At 41.7% G+C, this 12,730-nt stretch overlaps 1 protein-coding gene across 1 annotated transcript; it reads right to left on the reverse strand.

Annotated features, from left to right (window-relative positions):
• Positions 1–564: 564 nt before the first annotated feature.
• Positions 565–11,791, reverse strand: cdhr5a (cadherin-related family member 5a). Its single transcript, XM_085358263.1, has 14 exons — positions 11,699–11,791; positions 9,128–9,300; positions 8,600–8,659; positions 7,995–8,084; positions 7,830–7,916; positions 7,413–7,517; positions 7,148–7,333; positions 5,797–5,887; positions 4,656–4,753; positions 4,365–4,571; positions 3,385–3,498; positions 3,229–3,295; positions 2,626–2,786; positions 565–1,355 (listed from the first exon to the last, which is right to left on the reverse strand). The coding sequence occupies exons 1-14, from the start codon at positions 11,787–11,789 to the stop codon at positions 774–776; spliced, it is 2,112 nt and encodes a 703-aa protein (XP_085214389.1). The 5' UTR covers positions 11,790–11,791; the 3' UTR covers positions 565–773.
• Between the last annotated feature and the right edge of the window lie 939 nt (positions 11,792–12,730).

Below are 12,730 nucleotides of genomic sequence, written 5' to 3' on the forward strand. Positions count from 1 at the left end.
ATAAGCTTAGTTAACAGTTTGAAAACTGAAGTTTTTGGCCTGTGGAGGTGGTGTTCCCTCACAAAAGTTCAGTGGGGCAAGAAACTCAAAGAGTCAGAACAGATTATTTGGATTGGCGGGTCCATATAGGAGGTTTCTATGAGTCCAAAGAGGGTCTGATGTTTTTTTAATGATGATGTCTTTAAAAAAGAAATTAATTTCTCAGGTAAACGTTGGAAAGGTTTCCTTAAAAACCTTTCCAACGTTTAGAAGGGGAAAACGTTGCTCTTTGATCACCTGTTCGGTGCTGTGTTGCTACATTTATATGCAAACTGTTACACACCGCACAGACTGTAAAGCATCGGATCTCAACCTCGCCTAGTGAAACACTGACTGCTCGTGTTTTTTGCCCCGCTGGACTTGAGGTCATGCTGGCACTGTGATCTCTACAATTCCTGTAATGGGGACTGTAATAGTCTAATGGGCACAATTATAAACCAAAAATGTGTTAGTGTTATTGGAAGACCTTATCTCATCTTTAATACTTGGCCCACACTGGTTCCAAGTGTATGTTTGGTATCCAGTTAATTCCGCTGGAACTGTAGTGTAGTATACTCACAGTAGAAGACAAATACTTCTGGATGCTTGAGTCAGTTCTTTGAGGTTGGGCAGTAGTCCACAGATGTTAAGCGTGCCATTGTCCACTGCTGAGACTTTGACTGTAGGCATCCAGGAAAGCAAACAGCATTCTGCTCAGTCCTTTCAGACTCCAGTTTGACCTCTGACCTCTACTGTCAGTGCTCCCGCTCCTGGCTTCCTTCCTGTTTTTCTGAACTAGCGTTCTCTGGGTACTGTTCGTTGGTCTCCTGCCCATCATCAGCCTCTCTTAAAGGGGCTGCCGGGTCTCTGACAACACTTTCCATCTCTACCTCCCCCTCCAGCTCCTCCTCTGTCTCCTCCTCCACCCGGCCCACAGTGTCTGGGATGATCTCCACCTCAATGTCTGACGAATCTTCACTCTCCTTGAACCACACAGTCTTCTGGCCCTCCTTCCTCCGCTGCTTGGTCAGGATTGACCTTGCACTATATTCATCCTCATCTTCTCTGCCCCTCCTGGAGGGTCTCACTGAGGGACTCCCCTTAGGGATGTGGTTAGTATAGATGCCACATGAAGAACAGTGGTGGCTCCGCCTCTCTAGGGGTATGACGCGGCCCCGGGCCTGGGGGAAGGTGCTCCTTCTGGGGAGAACATTGTTCCAGCGTCTGGCTCCCCGACGGCTCAGGTCCCCCTCATTCTGGAAGCCATCATTGGTGTACTGCAGGGAGTCTCTGTGGCCACTTCGGGGCTGGCCGGACTGCAAACATGGGCTCAGGCACTACAGTCAGGAGAGAGGTTCCTCATTAATAAAGCAGTTAATGCATGAGGTACTGCCATTGCACTACCTTCAGTCTGTCTCTGAAGTCTAAACAATGGAGGTGTCTATTTATACTTTATCATATAGCCAATAAAGGCTTCGAAGGCTTTCACTTGATCTATGAATAAGTCGGCCAAGCAGAAATGCAGTTTATCTAGTCTCCATTAATGAATTCCATGTTATTATATTACATATGTACAAAAATAACCACTATTTACTTTAATAGTGTAATGTGCAGTAACAATGTTACCACTTTTAAAAGCTTAGTTTCAGGCTGAGCCAAATTCTTTCTTTGTCACAGTCACAAATTATCCAAAATGTTTGTGTTTCAGTTTTGCTGAATGAAATCCTGGTATTTTATGAGAAACTACATATTCAGTTGAAACGACTGTACGGGTGGTTAATGAGTCAGCCAGTTTGCTAATGTCTGAAAACCAAACTCACTCTCATCTGAGAAGCAGTTGGTTCAAATCATTATAAAAAACCCAGAAGCCACTAAGTCATAGGACCTACACTGGCTACACCACCTGTTTTTTACCTTATCATTGACTGAGACACTGCCATCCAAGAAAGAAGATCCTGCTTCAACATCTTCAATCTTGACTAAAGTTTGTAACTGACTACACTGACAAAGAAAATATGTTTTAGAGGGAAAATAGAGTTGTTTTACTGCAATTAGGAAAGGAGAGACCTGCAATGCAAAGAAAACTGTAACAACTGTTAAACATGGTGAAGGCAGCATCAGGCTCTGAGGCCAGTTTGCTGTCAGTAGAACTGGTATATTTTAGGTGGACTAGCACACAATTCATCAGCATAGCCTCAAACCATCTGTTGAAACTTACTTGAAACTCACATCACAAGCCTTTGAAATGTATTTGGACTTTTTTTAAAATCAGCTCCTATAGTAACCACTCCACCTGACAGTTAAATATCTGATGAAAATTATACCCAAAGCTTGTTGTCAAGGTTGATTCTTGCTAAGGGACATTTTTTACAGTATATGTATACTGCAAATGTTAACTTTGACACTTTGTTTACTTTAGAAAACAATAAATCATTTGTATGATGTGTGCTGTGAGATCAGAAAGAAGGAAAGACTGAAAGCCTGATATTGTCTGTTACACTCATTTACATGATGTCCAAGATGGAAAGCAGTGAGGAAGGATTAAAGATTTGTAAACTTATCATCTTTTCACCGGTTTAAAATATTTCCATTGCCAAACCGACTAACCTCACATAGTTTGTCCACACCCGTATTTCCCTTCCACAAGTGGGAAACTAAGAAGCCAATAACAATCAGGCAAAGGATCAGCAGAGCTGCCATGATCAAGCCCAGAAGCGCCATGTCACCTGGACGATAGCCGATGTTTGAGGGAGATGGGCTGGCTAAATCTGCACAGGAAGAAAAGCAAAGGACTTAAGGTTAAAGGAATGATTATTATTAAAGTTATGATTTCCTTTAACTTTGATTAAAAATGAACAATTAACACAGTGCCCATTTTGAATTTCACTGAAATGTTCAGGAGGAACCAAATGGGCTCCCAGCCTCAGTATGAAGTAATATTTCTGGCTTACATTTGACTTTGTTTTACAATATTACAAATAAAGAATAACAGCAAGCCCTTTAATTTTGAAGAATAAACACAGTTTTGTGTTCCCTCCTTGAGAGGTAATAATATATCATATTTTAGGTTCATTTGAAATCATTAGTATAAAAACTGTTTTTTTTTTATAAAGATTTAGTAATGTTTTTAGTGATTTCGTTTTTACTGATATGACATGAAATTAGAAACAGGAGAAATAAGGTGAAAGTTTTTCCAGTCCGAAGTCTCACCAGGTATGACCTGAACTGAGAGGGCTGCAGTTCCAAACTCCCCTGTTGTCACATCCACTGCTCGGAGCTGCAGAAAGTAAAAGTTTAACAGCTTACAAAGTGTCAAGAACCAGGAAGTCTTTGCTCTCATTGTGCCATGACGTCTTAAAAATTCACCTGAAGAGCGAAGGACTCTGTCTTCACAACTCTTTTCAGTATCACGAAACCATCAGAGGTCACATTGACGTAGCTGCTGTACTGAACCTCGTATTTGACATCTGGATTCACACCCTGACAAACAAAGATTTTATCTTGTTAGTTTAGCATTAGTTGTGCATTTAAAGCTGCTTTAAGTGATTTCTAACCAGCAGGAGGTAGAAAATAATGACCAGCAACAGCTTGCACAATAAACGTAATTGTGATCGTGTACCTTTTTAACTGTACAGGGGTTAATCAAAATAAACACCTGCACATTTTTACAAGTACTCTAGTACTCCTGTACATTTAAATCTGTATAATCTACTACACTAGAAACAGATTTAGTATGTTCTTCCTGTAAGCAGTTCTTTCAGCCAGGGTTAAATAAGAGCAAGAACTTTAAGTTATTCTTCTCTGTATGACTTTATCAGGCTCTGACATGGTTGTGGAGGAATTTTGCCCCACTTTTCTCTACTTGTTGTTTCAGGTCACTGAGGCTTTAATTTCACACAGTGCTCTTAAGGTCCTGCTGAATTCCAATCAGCTAAAAGTCCGGCCTGGAATGTGGCACTGCAACACCTCGATTCTTCCATGTTCAGCCATTCTGTTGTCCTGTTACATGACCTAGACTGTAGTCTAATATATAGCTGTTCTATTATTATTACACGCTTTATGCTTGGGATGAAATTACCGGCACTTTGGGTTAGCATCCACCTGAATGGCCCAGACCAGCAAAATGCCAAAACAAATGATTTCCTCGTAGCACGTGTACCTGACAGTCGGTCGGTCTCTACAACCCTTCCATGTGTAAATCAGCAGCATCCATAGCTGACCTTTTCAGTTAACTCAGTAGGGTGTTACTAATGGTTTTGCTTATTGTAGCTACAACCAGCCAAACATCAGGGTTAGGCTTATAACATATACTATAATATTTAGCTTTGATTTCAAAGAGCGCTCACACTGGCGAAGTCTTCGTCCCGTGCTCGGACCCTGAAGGGTCGGTTGGTGTTTCGGTCTCGGAGGATCATGGTCTCAGGCACAGAGTTGCTGTAGATAAATCCTTCATATCGCTCCCTTTCAAAACGAGGAGGACTCCTGCTCTTCTTCATCACATCAATGGTAACCTGTGTCACTGCAAACTGATCTCTGTTGGTCACCTGTGATGCCTGATAGTAAAACCAAATATCTAATTCCTGAAAATCTGTATTTTCTTTATATTATTTGACAAATGTATATAATATTTGTTTTACCAGGATAGTGAGAGTTATTGGACCAACAATATCAGCAGCTTTGGTCATTGTGATGTTCCCCGTTTCTTCATCAATCTGAAATATATTTCCTTCGTTTCCTACAGATAAAGGAAAAAAACACATAAAGACAAATAAGAGCATTTTCTTTATGCTGCCCTACAAACCAGCAGAATAAGCTTACTTTATTATTTAACCACGACCTGAATCTGACTTATTGAAATTCGACCTCATTAACAGAATGGTGCCATGAGAGCGTGTACAAAAACAAACTAAGCAGCAGTGATTGCAAAGTGGGTGCAATCACTTGGTCGTTGCTAGCCTCTAAATGGCACCAGGTAACGATGATTTACTTATTTTTTTCTTCTGAGCTTCTTATATCACACGATTAGATGAACAATTAAAAATAAATGGAAAGGATTAAAAGCATTTTGATAACTACTTTTAGTAGTAGAGCCTTCAAACTTCTATCAGTTCAATTCAATTCAATTTTATTCATACAGCGCCAAATCACAACAACAGTCGCCTCAAGGTTCTTTATATTGTAAGGTAGACCCTACAATAATACATACAGATGATACCAAGTAAGACTGGTTTCTGAGTTTTACACAAGGCTAAGCATCAGGCTTTCAAATGAATTAAAAGTCTGTCTGGGTCTTTGGTTGATTAATAGGCTGGTGTGAAAAATTGCTGCCACACCGCCCCCTCGGCCTGTGCTTCGAGGTTTCTGGTAGTTAGAATGACTCGGGGATGTTGATTCATTTAAACTAACATAATCATCCTGCTGCAACCAGATTTCTGTAAGGCAGAGTAAATTGATTTGTTGATCAATTATTAAGTTTAATAATCCACATTTCACTGTTTTACTCTTTGGTTCAGATGTGGATACTGTATTGTTCTTTCTTTGTGATTGTTTATGTTTAAGTTGTTTGTTGCTGGTTTTTAGTTTGTTTTTTGTCTGTTTGGAAGCTGACACAGTCTCTATGGAGATGGGTTTTGGGGGGGGGGGGGGGTAGCAGGAGGAGAGAAGCTGCAGAGAGGCGTGTAAGACTGTCTGTCTATATGTGATAATCAGGTTAATAAGCACACCAAACTGAAACTGTTGAGTGTAAAACTCGGGTCCTCCAAAGGTTTTTTATCCGACCTCGTAATATTCTGTAGCTGATCTGCTCGCTCTTGTTCTTGTCTCCATCCTTGGCAAACACAGGTCCAGGTTCCAGCACCAGCGGGCCTTCCTGAAGGTGAAAATCAGTATGTATTCATTTCAATTCAATTCAATTCAATTTTATTTATATAGCGCCAAATCACAACAAAAGTCACCTCAAGGCGCTTCATAGATACAGAGAAAAACCCAAAAACGCAACAATCATATGACCCCCTATGAGCAAGCACTTTGGCGACAGTGGGAAGGAAAAACTCCCTTTTAACAGGAAGAAACCTCCAGCAGAACCAGGCTCAGGGAGGGGCGGGGCCATCTGCTGCGACCGGTTAGCTGTTATCGTGTGTCCTCCACACTGATTGATTTCACAAGTCATTACCGTTAATATTGCTATCACTGAATAAATACTGGCAAACACAACATGTAAAAATCACCAAAATTTGCATCGTCCCCATGTCATTGGATCTCGTTGCAGGTTTTAGCCTGTAATGTTTGGCCCTACAGTGGAACCTGAGCAAGTGTCCTCCCTCACAGATAAACCAGTGCTGAGGTTTCCCTGAAAGGCTGAGATGTCATGATGCTGGTATCTTAGGATCACTATGATCACCAACACACGCAAGCACTGCTCTGATGATAATTTTATTACCCTGAAATTTTCTTTGCACACCTGTGTGGTGTTTTGGTGCCCAGCACAGAAGTGCACACCTGCCATGGTCTGTCAAATAAAGCAGCTCGAAGCTGATAGTTCTTATTTCATAGAAACTGTGTGACAGACTGCTGCCGCTGCAGTGATGAACATCAGAACGAACCCTCAGAGCTTCGATGGAAACATTTCTGAAAATGTTTAATCATTTACATTATTCACTCCCCAGATAACAAATGTATTTAAAACAGCATGAAGGTTATTGTGACCCTCAAATGTCTGTGCAGCGTACAGACTTAAGACACTTTGTCCTGTTTCCTGTGTATTTGATTTTTCTGTGTAGCAGCTAAAGTAACAGTGTTTGCCTGGATGTGCACACTCTTTGTCCAAAGTAGCACAGACTGGTATACATTTCATATAGTCGTAAAACTGTACTTGGTTAAATAAAGAATATGTTTTATACAGAAAACCAGTTTTTTAGATGATAAATGTGTTTTCATGACATCATATCAAATATGAACTTCCCCTGTATAATAAGGTTTTTAACCTTTTTTCTGTATGAGCTAGAATAGCACGATGGCTCTTGCATAATTAAAATAAGGCCCAGAGATGTCAGCCATGTGAGCGACTTCCTGTTCAGGTGAAGCGCATTTCTTTTCTTGCTGTGATGTAAACGCCAGAGTCAGACCCCACCTGTTTCTCTGTGAGGTTGACTTTGCCTCTGTAGCCGCTGCTCACACACAGTTTAGCATTTCCTAAGTTTGTCCTCGTGCATGGCTGAAACCACGGGGGCCGGTTGTCCACATCCTTCACACGCACTGTGATGGTGGCCACAGAGGTGAAGAAGGGCTTGTTGGAAGCTGAACCGTTGAACGTATCCTGTAAGAAGCAGACTTCAGACTGGTTTTTACAGAAAAAGCAGAGCCTTGCAGGATGTTTTCATAAGTCATTACTGTACCTGCACGTGTAAGACCAGCGAGATCTTTTGTACAACATCGTAGTCCAGGATGGTTTTCACAAGAATCTTTGGAGTATTGACGTTTTCCAAGCGGAAATACTTGTCCTGAGGAAAACCGACAGAGACAGATCAGCTGATCTCACTTGGATTTTGTGGCCTGAAGCCTGAACAAAGGCTATGCTCAAAGGTCCATCAGAGGTTAGCAATTGAGGGAACCTTTACACTTTTCTTCCCGTTGTTAATAATGAAGCTTTAGTCATAGACATAATTTTGTCCAAGAGAAGTTGATTCATGTGGAGCCTGGGCCTCACAGATCAGTGTGATGTAAACAAATAGCAGATGCATGTATTCCATTCATTTGTCTAAATGCGTCCGAACTTCATCATAGTCATTTGGACATAGTTTGTCTTGTCTTACTGTTGTTGTCTCCAAGCGATAATACAGCGGCTGTGAATCAACATCTGTGGCTTCTATCAGACCAATACTGGAGTTGACTGGAATGAGCTGCAGGACATAAAATGGTTCAAAGAGGAAACACAAACACATGTTGTTCTACAAGCATGAAAGAGCAGTGCAGCCCACCTCATTCACATCCAGCACATAGTGGTTCTGAGCAAAGTTGGGGGGGTTATCGTTCACGTTTTCAACCAAAACCTCGACGGACTCGTTCACCTTGAGGAGAGAGAATCAGCTCAGCTTCAGTCAAACAGTGAGAACACAACAACACATCGAGGCACTGCTCCTAACAACACAACGACACAACAGCACTCAAGCCTTATAAACATGCTCTGTGGGCGGAGTGAAACTAGGAGACAGATTTAGAGTGTGACACGCATTTTCTGTTTAACTTGTTATATAATAATACAATAAAATTTTTACATTTATAGACACAACTTACAGCAATGATAAACATTTTTAAAAAGTAAAAAATAACTGTTCATTTCCATTTTTATATTCATCTAGTTTTTCTTGCCAAAGTCACACGGGGTGACTGGTGATGGGGCAAAAAGAGCCGGTGCAGCTCTGGAGCTGAAGAACCCTGACAGGTGGAGTCCCTTACATGAGAACATAATGTTGGCATTAGGCGTGTACAGGTGACCTGATGTCTTGACTTTCAGATTCATTTCCCCCAGACTCGGTTCATTTGCTGACTTCTGTCTGTTTTTAATGTGATGACTCTTACTCACAGATCTAGAGCCAGCTCTGCTGCACTTTATCCACACCATCAGAGTCGCGCTGGGCAATGACTAATAAAGAAACAAAAACAGATACATGGGACGCGCCTACTGCAGGAATATTCTGAAATATTATTAGCTGTAAAAGAATACAAATAAATGTTCATAATGATATCATTACAGTACATGCTCATATAACCTAGGTCAGGGTCGAACTCCAGGCCTCGAGGGTCGGTGTCCTGCAGGGTTTAGATCTCACCCTGGGTCAATACACCTGAATCAAATGATTAGTTCATTACCAGGCCTCTGGAACTTCAAGACATGCTGAGGATGTCATTTAGCCATTTGAATCCGCTGTGTTGGATCAAGGACACATCTAAAACCTGCAGGACACCGGCCGCCGAGGCCTGGAGTTCGACACCTGTGACCTAGGTAGTCCTGAAAACACTTTATAAACTTTCTGCATGCCACATTCTAATATCCAATTCCAAAAACTGATCACATATCTCTTATATACATTATTTGTGTTCCATACATCACCTCATAGTCCAGGCCTTTCTTTACCATGAGGGCGTTTCCTTTCAGGTAGAATAAATCTTCAGGGTTCACCGTCACTGTCAGAGTCACATCACTGTTGGAGCTGATTTTGGCCACCTGGACGTCAGCCGTGTTGTTTTCTGACACTGGTATGGGGCCAGGGGGCACTGTGCAAACTGGGAGAGCATAGGTGACAGAAACATGTGCAGTGATTGAGGTTTTACACCAGCAAAATGGTCCATGGCCTGTATTTGTATAGCACTTCACACAACCTGTCCTCCACACATTCACACACTGGTGATGGCAAGCTACATTGTAGCCCTGGGGCGCACTGACAGAGGCAAGGCTGCCGGACACTGGCGCCACCAGTAGGCAAAGGGTGAAGTGTCTTGCCCAAGGACACAACGACTGAGACTGTCCAAGCCGGGGCTCGAACTTGCAACCTTCCAATTACAAGGCGAACTCCCAACTCTTGAGCCACGATCGCCCAACACACAGAGAGAGCTCAGGAGGCTATGCTGTGGCTTCATCACTCCCTGCTAATGTGTCCCTGCTAAAGTCTGCAGATCACAGACACAGACGTGTATATGATACAGTCACCTGATGGACTTTACTCTAAAATAAATTAAGCTTTTGCCAGCACCCATTGTTTTCTGAGATGGTAAACCTCGGTTTATTTGCACTTTAATGTCAAAGGTTAATCATCAACTCGTAGAATACAAGCACTTCCTCTTTGATCAGTTGCTCCTTTTATGAGTCACCACAGCAGCTCATCTGCCTCCATCATGTCTTAAATCCTCTTCTGTCCTCCTTCACTGCATCTTTTAACCTTCCCTGTGGTCTTCTTCTCTTTGCCTTCACCATCATTTGTCCACCATATCCACTATCCCTCCTCTGCACATGTAAAACCATCTTTGCTTCTTAAACTTTGTCTCCAGATTTCTGGACACTCCTCTTCAGCCACTCCACCCTGCCTGCACTCTTTTTCACCTCTCTCGAGCCACTAGTCGCAGCTTCACTTTTCAACCTTCCCTCTTATTCAGACACATGCATGTGTGTAGAATACACACACACACACACACACACACACACACACACACACACACACACACACACACACACACACACACACACAACTGGCTTGCACACCGGGGCTTAGGATTGTGTTTTGTTTAAGCCACATGCTAAAATATGCACATTTTCAGAAAATATAGAACATTTTCTTACTTGTGTTATTCGTTTAAGGCCTGATAGTTTTTCTGTGAAAACCTTTTATATCTGGGTGGTCCATATTTGTTAAAATTCCCCACAAAAGCGGCAGACATCAACCTCATCCTAAACTTATAGATGCCACTGATGAGCTTGTGGATGTTAAGAGGTTAAATTACAGGAAATACTTCTAGTAATGACGATTCTGAACATTTCTAAATACAGTAAATATAGAAATATTAAAACCCCAGTTCTGAAAAGGCTGGAGCACTGTGAAAACGTCCTAACGTTAGCTCGTTTACTCGGTAACAGTTCCAGAGATCATTGTCTGCTGTCTGCTCTCTTCAAGCCGGGACAAAGCCTTGCATGTTTCAGCAACACAATGCTAAACCTCGTATTGTAGCTGTTATAATAGCATGGCATTGCAGTAGAAGAGTCTGAAGTGGCCCGCTTGCAGTTCAGACCTTTCACCAACTGAAAACCTCTGTCCCAAAAGTTCAGCAGTTCATATCCTAATTTCCTCACGTTTCAGGAACAGCGTTAAAAGAAGAGGAGATGCTGCACAGAGACAAACATAGCCCGGGCCCACAGGTTTTGTGACGTGTTGCTGTCATAAAATTCAAATTTACCTTTTTTTACATTTTGTCATTTGAAACATTTGGTTTTCTCTGTTCTACTGTGAATGATGTATTGGTCTCTGAGATTTGTAAATCATTACATTCTGTTTTTATTTATCTGTAACTCACACAGCATCCAAGCTTTTTGGGATAAAAATCTTAAATAAATGTAAAAACTGAGAAAAAATGTTTTACATTAACCCTAGGGATCAAATGTTCACAGCTACATTAGTAGCTCCTGTGATGGTTCACATCATACTGTGATAATACGATCTGTGAACAAAACAATGTTATTACCAAAAATAGTGGTTAGTTACATCAGGAACTGTACAGCATGTACAAAATATATCTAACAAATGAAATCAGTCCTGAGCATGGCATTGGTTGGTTTCCACCTTAAGATTCGCCCATGATGTGACCGTATCACTTGGCCTAAGGATTTGTGTGCCTGGTACTTTGATCATATATTATTCCTGAACTCTTCCTTCTCTTTAGTTTTGAGATTTTTTTTCAACATACGGCACAAAAACACAGTTAGCCGGACCCCTTCAGGCCTCTCAATAAAGAAACAAGAAAATATGCACTTCTCTTTTTTAGGTGTGAGTTTGAGAGGACACAAAAAGGGTGACGATCTCTTCTTCAAGGATGAAAAACTGCCCCCACACACATTCTGTCCACAGATTATCATCCACAGGTCCTCATCCAGCCCCACATCACCGCCCTTCACAGAAAACAAAGCTCCACTCACTTCTTTGAGCCAGACAAAGGTTATAAAGGCAGACTGCAATGAAGCATCCAAGGACAACGTCTACAGGTTTGCGCTTCGATTTCAGTTCCATGTCCTGATTTCAGCAGCAGCAACAAATGAAGTCCCGAGGAGGATGAGGAGCCCCGTGGTACCAGCTGGTACTCGTCAGCATAATGCCCCGTTTGTGCTGCTCCGAGAGTGGGAGTAGACTACAGTCGCAATGTTTGTGACTTCATCTTACGGGCACATATTGCATTAAGCGCCTGCCAGCAGAGGACTCGCAGCCTCCCACTAAAATACTTGCATCTCTTTTAGCTGGACTGGTCATTCTGTACTGGTGCCCCTGTTTTTTTCTGGGAGAAATCCAGCAGAGGAAACTGGAAACTTTTCTCATGCATTGATATATTTTAGGTAGACAGCCCTTTCAATTTGCTTCTTTGTATGACTCACTAGTGATGACATCTATGAAAACATCTAAACAGTAGTGAAGTGTCCGGCAGGAGTAACAGATGGGTTCAAGATGGGAGTGGGATTATATCAGGGACCCTCTCTGAGCCTATAATGAACACTAACGCAGGCAAACAGGAAAGAATCGTTTTTACTACTACAGGAGTTGTTTGACTCCTCTTGCAGTCATTGTTCAGTCAAACTCAAAGGTGGGGCTTCTTTTTCAGTGTGACCAGCAGACTAGTTTTCATTTATCACCACTGTCAGTATTGAATAACTGGATTTTAACATTTATAAGGTGGAACTATTATGCTTTTCCTTATTTTGTGCCATGCATATACTCTCCCAGTGGTGGGGGTCTACACTTAAAATTAGCAGTAATTCATATAATGAGCCCACGTTGAACTCTGTGAGCAAAAAACTCAGGCTGCAGGCTACACTAAATACTCAGTCAGCTTTGGTTCTGAATAATATCCATGTACTGTGTCTGCCACAGCACGTAGTCTGAAAAATGATCTACAGTCCTAGTTCCTACAAAAGTCTTGAATGTAAGAGACAAAGTAAGAAAAAACACAACATTTATAC

Source organism: Diplotaxodon limnothrissa, linkage group LG1 (assembly GCF_057381915.1).
Source record: "Diplotaxodon limnothrissa isolate DT_005_m linkage group LG1, D_limnothrissa_male_GT1.1, whole genome shotgun sequence".
Classification (NCBI taxonomy): Eukaryota; Metazoa; Chordata; class Actinopteri; order Cichliformes; family Cichlidae; genus Diplotaxodon; species Diplotaxodon limnothrissa.

Coding starts and splice junctions, on each gene's coding strand:
- cdhr5a (XM_085358263.1), bottom strand. CDS start 11,789: ATGGAACTGAAATCGAAGCGCAAACCTGTAGACGTTGTCCTTGGATGC. Junction 4,754..5,796: donor CAGCTACAGAATATTACGAG/GTCGGATAAAAA, acceptor CTTTATCTGTAG/GAAACGAAGGAAATATATTT. Junction 4,572..4,655: donor CAATAACTCTCACTATCCTG/GTAAAACAAATA, acceptor TTTTACTATCAG/GCATCACAGGTGACCAACAG.